Source organism: Vicia villosa, unplaced genomic scaffold (genome assembly GCF_029867415.1).
Source record: "Vicia villosa cultivar HV-30 ecotype Madison, WI unplaced genomic scaffold, Vvil1.0 ctg.002191F_1_1, whole genome shotgun sequence".
NCBI lineage: Eukaryota > Viridiplantae > Streptophyta > Magnoliopsida > Fabales > Fabaceae > Vicia > Vicia villosa.
This window is the reverse complement of record NW_026705863.1, coordinates 242,757-257,063: the sequence shown is the minus strand read 5'-3', so window position 1 is coordinate 257,063 and position 14,307 is coordinate 242,757. Positions and strand designations below refer to the sequence as shown.

At 32.9% G+C, this 14,307-nt stretch overlaps 3 protein-coding genes across 3 annotated transcripts; all 3 read right to left on the bottom strand.

Annotated features, from left to right (window-relative positions):
- Window positions 1-2,833: 2,833 nt before the first annotated feature.
- LOC131638155 (pterocarpan synthase 1-like) lies at window positions 2,834-3,553 on the bottom strand. The gene has a single exon (XM_058908703.1). It carries the CDS (start codon window positions 3,490-3,492, stop codon window positions 2,962-2,964), a length of 531 nt encoding a protein of 176 aa, XP_058764686.1. The 5' UTR covers window positions 3,493-3,553; the 3' UTR covers window positions 2,834-2,961.
- A 5,694-nt stretch (window positions 3,554-9,247) lies between these two features.
- On the bottom strand, window positions 9,248-10,555 carry LOC131638161 (uncharacterized). The gene is made up of 5 exons (XM_058908710.1): window positions 10,516-10,555; window positions 10,222-10,416; window positions 9,909-10,136; window positions 9,548-9,837; window positions 9,248-9,433 (listed from the first exon to the last, which is right to left on the bottom strand). Exons 1-5 carry the CDS (start codon window positions 10,553-10,555, stop codon window positions 9,248-9,250), a joined length of 939 nt encoding a protein of 312 aa, XP_058764693.1.
- A 48-nt stretch (window positions 10,556-10,603) lies between these two features.
- LOC131638160 (uncharacterized) lies at window positions 10,604-14,155 on the bottom strand. Its single transcript, XM_058908709.1, has 5 exons — window positions 13,660-14,155; window positions 13,131-13,572; window positions 12,129-13,045; window positions 10,837-12,039; window positions 10,604-10,734 (listed from the first exon to the last, which is right to left on the bottom strand). The coding sequence occupies exons 1-5, from the start codon at window positions 14,153-14,155 to the stop codon at window positions 10,604-10,606; spliced, it is 3,189 nt and encodes a 1,062-aa protein (XP_058764692.1).
- Between the last annotated feature and the right edge of the window lie 152 nt (window positions 14,156-14,307).

Below are 14,307 nucleotides of genomic sequence, written 5' to 3'. Positions count from 1 at the left end.
AAAAGATGATAAATTACGCTTACTCTTCGTATCTTTACAACTAAACCCTAGAATAAAGAATGTGAAGAACATCTATAGCGATTTCTAGAGTAGCTTTTCCATATTTAGTCTTCCTATTCTTATTCTATACTATTGATATTTAACGTGAACCTACTTTCTTTTATGTACTACCTTGAATCCACTAAAAATCCCTTTGAACTGAAAAATGACACCCTTATTTATAGGCTAGGAAAAGGTAGACTCGCTAGAAGCTCTCTCCATATTCGCATAACACACCTACTTTCTTCCTTGTTAAGATATCTCAATTAACTTATAACTTTCCCTAGCCACTATGTCTTTCTAGGTGCACCACACGTATTCAACTAGCGCATAAACCCTTCCTTCACCATGAAGTAACTTACCAACAAAGTTATAAACCACATGTTCTTGCTAGGCGAGCGTATGATATTGGCTTCACAGACCCTGCTTGTAGGAAAGGGTCTTAGCTTGGTCTTTGTGTTGCTTGTTGGTTTTTCAGTCCATTTTCACCAATTTTTGGTTAATGCATAGTTAAAAAGCTCAAACATGTATGTTTTGACTCTTCATTTATAAATCGATGGCTTTTATATTGGTTGCCTCTAAAATAAGTTAATAAGTTTTTATATTGGTTGCCTCTAAAATAAGTTAATAAGTTTTTATATTGGTTGCCTCTAAAATAAGTTAATAAGTGCCTACATATTTTATTAATTTTCGAACTTATCAACTCTCCCCAACTTATCTTTTTGTTTTTTCTCAAACAAAATCCATCAACCAGTTTTGAAATGCACGTTTCATGATAGGTTCAATGACTACATCAAGAACTTTGTGAAAAGTATTTGCTTTATGACATGTTATTCTTTCTAATGCAAGTTCATGCTCAACATCATAAATATTAACAAATCATAGCATGAAAATAAACTACTTCCTTGACTAAAGTAAGATTTTAAAACATGTGTAAATCAACAGTCAATTAATCATCAAAATCATGGTCTCACTGAGTAAGCCTCGGTGATTTGTTTTTTTATCATAATAGACAATGCACAAACCATAGAAACATTTTTCATTTTATCTAAGAAATACCACCAGATACATTAGTAGTTATGGATCACTAAGATCTTTTTTTGTTGTAACATGGTTGGGCTTATAAAAAAATATTTGTTTTTCTTTGGATTGAAAAATCCTAAAGATATGAGAGCAACATCTTATTGCTAAATATTTATTTTTCGAAAAGTCTCTTTCTTTGATTCCACTCTTTATAAATTTTATTTTTCTGTTGCTGATTTTTTTAGTTTGTATGTTTTAACATTTGATTTCTTCTTCCTTTTTGTTTTGTCAAAACATATTATTTTCTTATCTTTTCACCATTACTACTTGAATTTAATTTTTCTAACATTTTCTTTTCTCCCTAACTTTGTTTTTAAATACCCTTACATTTGTATGCGCTCTTCTATTCGTAAGACAAAGTGGTGAACATTGTTTTTCTTTTAAAATTGGCGAAGGGTGGTAACATTTGAAAGAAAAAAAAATCAATTTAAGCTCAATTGGATTATCAAAGGATCACACCCTAATAAGGTATTATTTTTGGTCAAGTAGTCTTTCACTAAAAATCAAACAATGCCTTCAAATATATAAAATAATAGCAAGAATGGTGAAAAAATTTCATAGTTAACATGCGTGTCCACTCTCATTATTTATGTAAAATAAGATGTTGAACACACCTCACTTTGTTTGGCTTATGATTTTTGACTTACGTTAACATGTTTTCACTAGAAAGTAGTAAAACTTAACATTTTTGTAAGCTACTAGTTCATAGTCATGATATATTTCACAACTAATCAAAACATTAATCACGAAAAAAGCATTTAAAACACTAAAATATTTTTTCATGTAGTTTGTTCTTGACCTTTGTCATTAACCTAAATTTTTTAATTCCAATGCATTTAGCTTCTCAGACCATTAACTGAACCATCTGCAGACAAATATCTTTAAAGCAATTTGTAAGCCTATTACCACTAGCATCACCACTTCCAAACTCAAAGTAAAATGGCCAATTTTTAGTCCATTGAAGTAGATGATGAAGTCCTCCTGAGTAGGAATTGGCTCATGTGGAGTTTATGGTTCCTGCATTTTCAACTACAACATGTTCATTGATTAATTAATAAAAAGCATACATTTGTGGTATGCATTAGTAACATCCCAAATATATGAAAAACATAGTCTCAAATTTGGACCCATGCTATCAAAGCATGTTGATCCATATTATTGCTCAATTGGTACGAGATGAGGTTGTTGTAGTGGTTGTGGCATTCTTTCTCCATGACCATTACAGTAAAAAGAGAGACTAAAAACTTATACAACTTTGACATTTGATGGATATGATGGTTGTCATGAGGCGTTTTTATACACAATTTATGAATTCTTGAAGGCAACCAAAATCTGTGGAAAACCTAGGGCCTATTAGATAAGACGGGGACGAGACGTTGAGAACGTACATAAAGATTCAACAAAGAATTTGTATTGGTGAAAAGTGATGATATTGAAATAAAAAAGGTATTTTCTAATTCTTAGAGTCCAGTCATGAACCAAAATTATAGAAAACATCAGCATTAGAGCACTAAAAACCTTCAACAATGATGTGAATTACCAAATAAACCAACTCATTTCACACTTAGAAGCACTAAACACATCGGGATTCGTTTATGGCGGGTTTAAAAGTGTGACATTTAGAATTTTAAAACTACAAGACATTAAATATTTTTAACTAGTCTCTATTATAAACGATCCAAGTTGGACATGGAATAAAAAATAGTACTAATAAGATAAAGGTTCAATGCTCTTTGATTTTATTTTATTGTTACATATATGAAGCTTGTATCATCATAAATCCATATGATATGATGTTCAATTTTAACAAGCATTAACCATATAATTATACATATATTTTCAAGGTATTGCCAAGGTTACAGTCAACCTAATAACAGATTGACTATAGGTAGGATCATAAGATATAGTTTCAAACACAGCAAATCCCCTTGCAAATCGAAACCTTCCAGTTCCAGAAACAACACCAAGCTCTCTTAAGTTATCACGCTGTCGACTTGTACCTTGAATTTCTAAAGTGCTACCAGCGTATTGCGCATTGTTGAACACAAGTGACAAAACTATGTTCACATTTGCACCATCTTGAGCAGTTACCGTAATTGTACCTTGAGCCCGTCCAATTTGAGTTGAATATGAGCTAGGACTTATTGTAACAGGATCATCAACAACAAATATTGTTCCAAATGAGTTATAGGACCAAACCTTGCCATTGATGCCTATAACCGGTGAAACGGTTGCCTTAGGTCCTTTTCCGGCATCTTGTAGGTAGAACACCAAGGTTGATTGATTTGGTTGAGCTTGACCATTAGTTGTGCTGATGGTTATGAAAAGTAGTATTGTGAATGAGATGATTTTGTTAGAAATTATTGCCATTTTTTTAGTTATTGCAAAAGGCTCTTGAAGAGAAATTTTGATGAATTTAGTTCTAAAAATGGGTAAAATTTATAGAGGCGATTCGAGACAGAACTTATGCTTGAAGGAAACTAAAGTATTATTTTGATGTTAAAGTTTTTTTTTATAAAATGTTAAGCAAATTTCATTTTTGAATTAATTAATATGTGAGGAAATTCAACGTGAGTATATAAATAAAATCGTGAATAAATCAGTTACATAAATATGTTACACAAAAAAATGACTTACATAAATAAAGTACGCATGAAAAATGACTTATGCTTGAAGGAAACTAAAGTATTATTTTTATGTTAAATTTTTTTTTTTTTATAAAATGTTAAGCAAATTTCATTTTTGAATTAATTAATATGTGAGGCAATTCAACGTGAGTATATAAATAAAATCGTGAATAAATCAGTTACATAAATATGTTACACAAAAAAATGACTTACATAAATAAAGTACGCATGAAAAATGACTTATGCTCGAAGGAAACTAAAGTATTATTTTTATGTTAAAGTTTTTTTTTTATAAAATGTTAAGCAAATTTAATTTTTGAATTAATTAATATTTGAGGCAATTCAACGTGAGTATATAAATAAAATCGTGAATAAATCAGTAACATAAATATGTTACACAAAAAAATGACTTACAAAAAAATTATCATGCCAGCCTCATGATAATTTTTGCTTGTTTTATTCACCGACCTGATGCAAATCGTGTTTGATTAATGATCAAAGCCTTCCATTAACACATGATATATCCACATTAAATGTCTTACATTAAGCTTTGAAACAAAATTCTACATACAATTTAAAAAAAAATACAAATTATAGTCTTTTGTTTGCCGTGGATAAATTTTATTAAATTATTAATAATATTTTTTTTTGTAATTAAAGAAAAATAATTTAAAATTTAAATATTTATTATATTAATTGAGTTTATTTGAGAATTAATAATAATCAATATTTATTATTTTAAAACAAATAATCATATTTATTTTCAGCGTAACTAAAAAAATGAGAGAAAAACTAGTAAAATGTACAGAGTATAGAATATAGTAAAAATAATGTATCTTGTGTATTAGTGTACACAAAATAATTATATTAATTACTTCAACTTTTATAAATCCGTTGATCTTACAGACCTATAGTATAAAATTTAAAATAAATATTAAATATTATGAGTAAAATTATATATATATATATATATATATATTCTATATAATTTAAATTACTGTTAATATTTATATTTAAATAAAAATTATATACTTAAAAAAACCTATTTTATATATTTTATCTATTATAATCCTAAATATTAATTTAAATATTGTACAAAACATTATATCACATTATATACATATTTAAACCAATATATTCTATATCATATATAGTATTCTACATCATATATAGTATTCTATATCATATTTGTTTGCTTAGTGGCTAAATATGTATATTTTTCCCTTGAAGGCATGGGATAGATTCCCAACGTTAATTTAGTCTAGAAACGGGCATAACTCTACATCATTTTCAATTAAGAGAAGAGAACGTGGCATAACTTTACAGCTTCTATTGGTATGTGAGAGAAAAATACATGGTGCACTTTATAATTTGTATTGATAGATGAAAGAGAAAAAGATTTTGGTGTGGTGCAATAAGTATATTTGAGGGGGTACGAAGTTCAATAAACCTAATAAAATGTATGAAAAAAGTAAAAGTGAGGGAGGGCAATTGCATCCCCTAAGCTTCATTTGGTTCCGCCAATATATATATGTAAGATTTTAAAACATGTGTAAATCAACAGTCAATTAATCATCAAAATCATGGTCTCACTGATTAAGCCTTAGTGATTTATTTTTTTATCATAATAGACAATGCACAGACCATAGAAACATTTTTCATTTTATCTAAGAAATACCACCAGATACATTAGTAGTTATGGATCACTAAGGTCTTTTTTTGTTGTAACATGGTTGGGCTTACAAAAAACTATTTGTTTTTCTTTGGATTGAAAAATCCTAAAGATATGAGAGCAACATCTTATTGCTAAACTAGTGTCTGACCCGTGTGTTCGCACGGGTACCCGTCGGTCTTGCGCATTGGGTTTTAGAGAAATTAAATAGGATAGGAAAGATTAATAGATATGGGGGTGTTCATATAATAAGGTTAAATGTTTGAAATAGGTTAAAAATATATGTTGGGCCTTATTGTTGGTTAAAATATGTAAGTTAATAGGACATTAAAATTCATTGGGCCTTAGATGGTAGCCTTGGTGGAGATTAACTAATTTTATTGGTGGACCTAATAGGATTAATAGGCCCACAAAATAATCCTATTATTATTATTATTATTGTTACATAACGTTGCAATTAAAAATAAAAGAAACGTTGGACTTCGTAAGTATTCAACGTGTTGGCAATCAAAGGAAACGTTGTGTCTTCATAAGTCTGTGTTGGGCATTGTTGCTGTAAGAAACGCAGGGTTCGGTGGTAAGTTTGAAGAACAACGTGTCACGGGAAAGAAGGTATCCTCTTTGAATGAGGTATGTGCATGTGTTTCTGTTTATGTTGTTTGCAGAGGTTATTATAAGATATTCATCCATTTAAAGGTCGTGATGCTGTTTTGATTCCAGTTCACCTGATTGGTTGGAGTTGCAAACACCATGGAAGCGGCTTACGATTGAGAGGATACTGAGTGGGTCACATGAGAGGGAGGATGTTATGGAGGAATGGAAGAAACACCATGAAAGATTGAATCGTGTTGAAGATGCTGGTGAAGTTTCTAAGTTCGGTCAAAAGAATGAATCTGTAGATGCTGCCAGTGTTGTTGAAAATAAAGGGTAATCCTATGATTTTATTTGGTTTTGCATGTTATGATAGTAGGTATTGATAAATGTATGGTATTGTGTGATGTTTACTATAGTTTATAATAGAAATTTTTGTTATATTATAATATGTTATGTTGATTGTAAGTGTGGTGTGTGTTATATAAATAAATGGATATTGCAGGTTTGTAGTCTGTAAATGAAACTGAACCTCCACAAATTTGAATGTGTTTCCCAAAGAATGTGTTCACAACTTAGTGTAATGATTAGTTTGTATGTTATTGTGTTGAAGGAATAATGGAGATGGGATAGGAAGTGATTTACTGAAAATAGTGGGTGTGAAAGGGAAGGAAAGAAATGCTGCTGGTGAAGTTTTAATGCAATGCGACAGCATGGGCGGAGATAAATTGAAGGAGAAAAGTGAAGTTGAAAGGTGGGAGAAAGGAAAGGATAATCATGTAGGGTCATCTTCTGCGGGATTATCAGATACCGCTGATTTGAAGGAATACATAATGATCTCTTCTGATAGTGACAGGTAAAGGTTTTTTTTAAGTGATAGGGAATATATTAGAGTAATAGATATACTGAGGTTGTTGTGTTGGCATTGAGGTGTAAATGTGGTGTTTATTTCAGGGAAATAAGTCCTATACAGGAGGAGCTGGAAGAAGCGTACTAGACTCGTGAAGTTCATGATGTAAAGAAGTTTTGCTCAAATGTTATGGTAAGTAGTGCGTAAAGTTTATACTTGTTGTTACAATGTTGTTATACACAAATGTAATGTAACTGATATTGTTTGTCAATGAGTGCAGCATATTCCTGCAGAAGTAGTAAACAAATATGGTCTTGCTGGAATGTTAGAGATAGTTCTCTATGATGTGGACAACGGGTACCCATATGACTGCAATGTGAAGAAGAGGCCAAAGAGAAAGGAAACATATTTGTACGGAGAGTGGTTTGACTATGCAAGGGCAGCTGAATTGAAAGAAGGAGATAAAATGCACTTTGTGATTCGATACCCGCCAGTGTTAGATATTATGGTAACAGTGGAGTGCAGTGGTGGTCGTCGATAAAGTTGTTGGTTTGGCAATGTTTGTGGTGGATGAATAGGACAGTTTTTTGTTAGTTTGGTTTGTATGTGAATTATCGTTTTGTTTTTTTATTGTTAATTTTGGCAATGGTGTATGTGAACAAAGATTAAGAATTATGGTACTATGTATGGTTTTTAATTGAACATTATCAGTTTTGGGATTAAGTTTTATTGATTGTGCAAACTCTGCCATGGTTTTATTTGCAAAAGTGATTACCAGTGTGTTTCTAAATTAAGTATTGCTTATTATAAGTAGTGAAACATGATCTCTATCAAAATTGATTACCATTGGGTTCCTAATTTAATTATTGTTGGTTATTATAAGTAGTCAAACAGGATCTCTATAAGTAGTGAAACAGGACCTGTAAATGGTTTCCTATTAAATCTAAATGGTGAACATACAACAATAGACTTATGAAGAATTGAAAATTCAATTTAATAGTATATGTTAAACAATAATATAGTAATATTAAATAGTTATAAAATAGTTGTAATGTGTTATATTATGTTGGTAGGTGAAAGATCAATTGGGTTATGGGCAGTAAATGTGTTTTCATGAGGAATATAAATAAAATGAAAACTGTTTTAAAGTGATGTAAATGCAAAGAAGAGTAATTGAACAATTGCATTGAATTCTATTGGACGGTGGAAAAGTAGCAGGTATGTGAAGAGTCCATTTAGAGTGTTATATAAGTAATTTGTAGGAAGGTTGAAAGCACTAAAAACTGAAGCAGTCATCATTACTCTGTAAACTATAGTGTAGGCTGCGAATTTCTAAAAAGATGGAAGGAAAAGTTGATGAAGCAATGAGAGGTTAAGGTAAACATATCATTTGAGTGGTTGTTCTGTTACATTTTGAATTGAAAAGCTGAATATGGTTGCATGCAGGTGAAGAAAACTCGGTGAACAAAATGGTTGTAGGGAAAGCTGTCACTTCTGATAACTCTGTGTATGTTTGAATCAGTTTATGTTAAGTATACGTTTTTATGTTTTATTTAAAAGGTTTGACAACACATTGGTTTATTGGCCATGTTGTTTGTTTGTATTATGTTTCAGATGCCATGAAGCTGATGGTGAGGATGTTAGTTGCCATGCAGAGCAGCCTGTTGAGTTACCATATTGTATCTGGAAGAAAGATGTGGTGAATGGGAAGATGGCTCAGTCATGTCTTCTTGTAAGTTATTTTTCGTTTTAGACTTATTTTCTTAGGACCCTTAATGGGAAAATCTAATGTTGTTTTATATTAATAATGTAGGAAATTCCTGAGCATGTTGTGGCAAGTCGCTGGCTAAATGGAGCAAGGTTCGTAGATTTGGTCAACTGGGAAAGGGAATTCAGGTATGAATGTGAAGTTCATCCTACTGAAAAGGGTCAGATGTTCTTAGGGCGTGGTTGGTACAAATTTGCCAAGGACAGGAGCCTGCTTGATGGAGACTCTATGGGTTTCAGCATTAAGGATCCCGTCAGCAAGGAGATACTTGTAACAATGTTGAAAAATTGAAAAATGATGTAAAAGTTTGTTATAAGTATCTATCTATCAATATTTTGTAATTCCCCGGTGGAATTAGCTCCATCTTTATATTAATATATAAGATTTTGGTATTTAGATGTTTTGCTATACATACATTGAGGCTTAATAATATAAATGAGAAAGGTACCATAAAACATTACAACATACATATGAAGATATTATTAATTGTTATATTTTTTAACAGTAACGCATCATAAGATTCTATTAATATATGAAATTAATGTAGTATAGCATAGAATGCTGTTAGTAATATATATTACTGCTGTTACAAAATTACTGAGATAAATGTTTGAAACTCAGACATTGTTAAAAACCTCTTTATACACAACATTTGTAGTTTTCCCCTTGAATTTCTTTTCTTCATCATGTATCAGTATTTTGATTCCCTTTTTTGTTCTTACTCTTGACAATGCAACATAAATCTGGCCGTGTGTAAATACATCTCTTGGTAAGTACAAACCGACGTTATCCAATGACTGTCCCTGTGATTTGTTGATTGTCATAGCATAGGAAACTATAATAGGGAACTGTCTTCTATTCAGTTTGAATGGTCATGGTGATTGGGATGGTGACATGTCCATTCGAGGTATGTAAACCAAATTTTCCAAACCTTTACCGCCCATTATTGAAGCCTCGAGTACATGGGCTGCCATCTTTGTTATGCACAGCCTTGTGCCGTTACACAAACCTTCAGATTGATCTATGTTTCTCATGAGCATTATAGGTGTCCCAACCTTTAGTTTTAAGTGATGGTTAGGCAAACCTGATGTTCGGAGGGAACTTAGAAATTCTGGCGTGAGGATATCAACTACTGTTGGGTCATAAATCTCAGACTTGTCAACTGAATTTGCGCTGTAGTAGTCACGAATTTCTCCTGCATTGTTGACTGAACATAATTAGTAAAAGCATAAAATCAATTAATATAATCCATTAAATTATATATTTTTGTTGCTTAACCTGGCATTAAGTTAAGTATATGGGCATTGATCTGATCAACGATCTCTAGTGTAGAGGCCAGTATTGCTCGACTTTTAAGGTAATCAACGGACTGAAAATTATTTAAGAAATCAGGGTATGTGGTATTGATAATGGCCACAATTGGATCATCAAATTCTGTTATCAAAATATCAGGTGGTATGTCGATTTCGGCGGTGCCGTCATTAGGCTCAGATATTCGGCCCTCTCCTATTCTTAAAAGCCAATCTGAAAACTGTGCTATTTCATTTTTATCAGTCTGTGTTGATCCTGAACTTTGAATGTGCAGTTCTACCTCCTGGAAGTAACAAAGATGCTATACCGCTAGTTGCAACAGTTAAACATATATCATGTTTTGATCTTAAAGCTGTTGCGAGTGTTCTCCACATATATGTCTTTCCGGTACCACCATAACCATGAAGGAAGAAAACGGCAGGATTCAGAGACTCCACAGCTTGCATAATTTTTTCATAAATACCTCTTTGCTCATCTAAGAAATATAATAGTGAGGGTAAAAGAGAGTTAAAATAATCGATTGATTGAATTTCAAAGTGTAAAATAAAATGAATTTAATTGATGCAATAGTAACCTGTAAGAGCAGCAAACAGATTTTCAAATTCCGAGTTCATTGACGCTGTATCGTAATTACGCTCATCATATATGAGTCTGTTTCCCAACTATTCAAGAACATAAGCATTCGGATATGGAATAGGACTAAAATCCTTTAGTGTCCTTCTATTTGCTTGAAGCAGTTTCTCAATTTCTATTAAAGTCAAATTTTGTAACTCTTCTTGTATGAGGACTAATTCTGCATTGATATGATGAATTGAGTTATAATACTGTTGGTAAGTCATCTGTAGATTGTTATTAAGAAATTATTTTGTTTGCTATTTTATTTTGCCTAACAAACCTGGATTTGCAGCCAACGCTCTTTGTGTATGTAAGACACCATCAGATAATAGGAGCCAAGATTGTTCCCAAACATGTGCAGGGCGATTAACAGCACCTGACAAAAGCATGACGACAAACAGTTTTCGAAGAAAATGACCTGTCCCCCAATGACTTGCCTCCTTTATAGCAGCTATGTATTCTTTGTCGTCTTCAAGAAATCCCATTGCAAAGCACGCATCTCTAAATGTATCAAACTGGATGTTACCCACTGTCCTGATTTCCTCATAATTTATTGGTCCTTTTGCTACCGTCAACATCATGCGGAGGTAAAATAGTTCACCAGCTGTTGGCGGAACCCATATGAGACGTCCAATGGTGAAGCCTTTTTTACGCGGTTTCCATTCTCTTTGTTTTTTGTGATAAACAAACTTTGAGACAAATTGACCGTAAGTTAATGTTCGTGCTTCTTCATATTTAGCATTTGCCACCAGCCGTGCAGTAAACATTGATTCAGTCACACTTGCAGTTTCTAGTACATTTTCCATGCGTGCATAATCTGTATAGTAGATAGGTTTCTCCCCAACCAAATGGTAGAACATACGTTCCACAACTGGTTTTTTGCCATGAATATTGTAAGAGTAAATGCGCCAGCATGCTTCACTGGGGGAGACATACCTGCAATCGAGATATTGTTGGATTTCTTCAACAGGTTGATTGTTATTTGTTGAAACTGCTGCTGTTATTCTATCATAGCCTTTATTGATATATCTGAAAAGATATTTTATGGAAGTACTCTGATTACACCATTCCATGTTTATATGTGCCTGGTGTTTCATAAGAAATCTGGTGTTATATGGAACCACATGTCTATTATCCAAGGTGATACCATTTTTTTCAATAGTGAAGGTTTTTGATCTTCTCCTATAAAGTGGATATCCCTCTGCATCAACAATAGTGTGTTCAATAAACTTTTTGGGATAGTATTTAGAACATCTTCCATTCTTCATACATTGTGAGTTCATGCGCGCGAGGCCACAGGGTCCATGCATCATATGTGCCTTAACCAACTTGTATAAATTGGGATGAACAGTCAGGTCGGGAATTTCAGCAGAAATGATGTTGTCTATGTCAGATGGTGTTGGGTATTTGCTCTGAGGGTGTAGGAATATCAATATGTGCGCATGTGGCAATCCCCGCTTTTGGAATTCAATGGTGTACATATCTATAAAATTGAAAGTTAGTTTGATGTAATATTTTGGTACTCCACAGACACATGATTCAAATGTAGTATAATTAAATGAAACAACTTACATGCAATAACTTTTCCGACGACATGGTGTTTTGTAATATCATCCATGAGGGTATCAAACTTTATTTTGAAAACTTTTGAAATGATATCTGGCCTATCATGGGGTTGTAGTCCTGTTCCTGACAATGCTCTTTTAATTTCAGGCCAATTTGGGTTGCAGGTAAATGTAACAAATAAATCAAGGAATCCCATTCGACTTGAAATGGCCATACCGTCAAAATATAGTTGATCCATATATCTCTTGCTACCAACAAATGTTGATGGCAAAACAACTCGTTTTCCTTGCTTCTGGTGTTCATTTCTTCTATCGCCATCAGTTTGAGTGGTCAAATTATTATATTGGCCCACTCTTAACTTCGATTGATTATCCCTCATCCAATTCAGTCGTTCAGATTCCATCATAGCATAATCGTCGACTAAGAATTGTTGAAATAGACGCCTTGAGTAAAGTAGTGTTTTTGCCTCTTTGTGACGTTGTTGTAACCGGTAAGAAAACCAATCCTTAATGCTCTGACGGTTTTTCCTAGTGACCTCAGTTTCATGGCGATATTTGTGCATTATATTTTTCCTGTAACCATCTTCCCCATAAGGAAATATAAGAGGATACTGATATGCCAAATATGATGGGTGAAACTCATCTATTCGTTGCAAACCACCATTGCGGCGCTGAATTAAGATGTCCCTTTTATCAGCAGAATCAATGTCTCCCACAATGAGTGCAGCCACTTCTGAGACAGTAGGTTTGTTGTAAACACGGCCATCTTCGGATCTATCAGAAATAAGCCTGAGTTTTAAATCTGTGAAAGAACTTGTCCTTAAAACATCCCTTGCCATTCTAAAAGCTTTGGCATGAACATTGTGCTCATCTAACATTAGCTTGAGCTTATTGACAACGGGGCGCTCGATGCCTTTGTTGTCCCTGTGTATTTTTGGCAGTCATGAATAAATAGTTCAACAAAATATTTTTATAAACAAATTATGTAATTCTGTCTGAGCAGGCTTACTTGAAACATTTTATTTTGTGTTCAACTTCATTGTCCGTGTCGTAGATGTATAATTGAGCATATTGCGGAGCTTTTCCGGTTTCTGGCAGTAGTGTACCAATTCGATGACAGGTCTGACCTTGCAGTCTCAAAGTAGGAGGTCCTCCTCTTTTAGAGTATGTTGTGTCGAATTTCATTCCGGGGGAGGTGAATGAGAACATTGCGTTGTATGTTCGTATGTTAGCCTGGTAGTTTTTACTGTCTAAATATATTTTATTAAATAGAAGATCTTGCAACACCTCTGGAGGTTGCTCAAGGAACGGGAGAACAATTTTTCCTCCACGGCAGCAACGATGAAGCCGAGGAATTGTTGTAATTTTGTGTCTATTTACTTTTTCTTGGTACCACATACATGCTTGGCAGTGTGCGCATTCATAATTTTGGTCTCCAATATCGTAATATTCTGAAAGAACAAAGCACAATATTGAATATGTGTATTAATAGAAGAAGTGTACATCATTTGGTTATTAGCGTGTGATATGGGATATACCTTGAAGATGGGCCTCCTGTAATTGTGCAGGCACTGAATCCTCCTCAGAGTCGGAACTATTAGAAGAATTTAAATTATTGTCAGAGTTGGAGTCATCATTGTCCTGATAATGAGACTCAACTGACATATTATGATTTGAGGTAGATGCATGATCCATGTTCTGATTTTGAATAACAATGTTATTTGAAAATTGAACCCCATAATTTGAATTCTTGCGTCTTGAATTTGCATCTGCGCACTCACTAACTTCAGTATTGATGAAATTTCTCAATCTTTTTTTGTTATCCAAGATTATCTTCCTTCTCTTTCTAGCCATAGCCATTTTAACAGTGGTTTCATATGTTGCAGAGGATGTAAAATTAATATTTAAATGGGAAGTGAGGTTGTTTAATCTGATACCGTTTCGATAATCCCTCTTCGCTTTGAGAATAAGTTTTCTCCTATTTCTTGCAATTGATGTTTGAGGACCAGTGTTTTTAACAACATTTGTTACCATCACAAACACAAAAATATGGTGAATAATGCAAATAAGATTGATTTGTATAGGTTTATGCACACTATATGAGATGTATAGCATGCTACTTAATGACTTTGAATACTAAATGTTTACAGTTTCTAATTGAAGGGTCATTGGTGGGTTAAAATGTC

Bases quoted from the DNA above. Each gene is read 5' to 3' on its own strand.
- LOC131638155 (XM_058908703.1), bottom strand. From the start codon at position 3,492: ATGGCAATAATTTCTAACAAAATCATCTCATTCACAATACTACTTTTC.
- LOC131638161 (XM_058908710.1), bottom strand. From the start codon at position 10,555: ATGAACTCGGAATTTGAAAATCTGTTTGCTGCTCTTACAG. The intron at 10,417-10,515 runs GTTACTATTGCA...TATATTTCTTAG, and splicing joins TCTGTTTGCTGCTCTTACAG to ATGAGCAAAGAGGTATTTAT. The intron at 10,137-10,221 runs GTAGAACTGCAC...TTTTAAGAATAG, and splicing joins ATCTTTGTTACTTCCAGGAG to GAGAGGGCCGAATATCTGAG.
- LOC131638160 (XM_058908709.1), bottom strand. From the start codon at position 14,155: ATGGTAACAAATGTTGTTAAAAACACTGGTCCTCAAACATCAATTGCA. The intron at 13,573-13,659 runs GTATATCCCATA...TTGTTCTTTCAG, and splicing joins ACAGGAGGCCCATCTTCAAG to AATATTACGATATTGGAGAC. The intron at 10,735-10,836 runs GTTTGTTAGGCA...ATATCAATGCAG, and splicing joins AGCGTTGGCTGCAAATCCAG to AATTAGTCCTCATACAAGAA.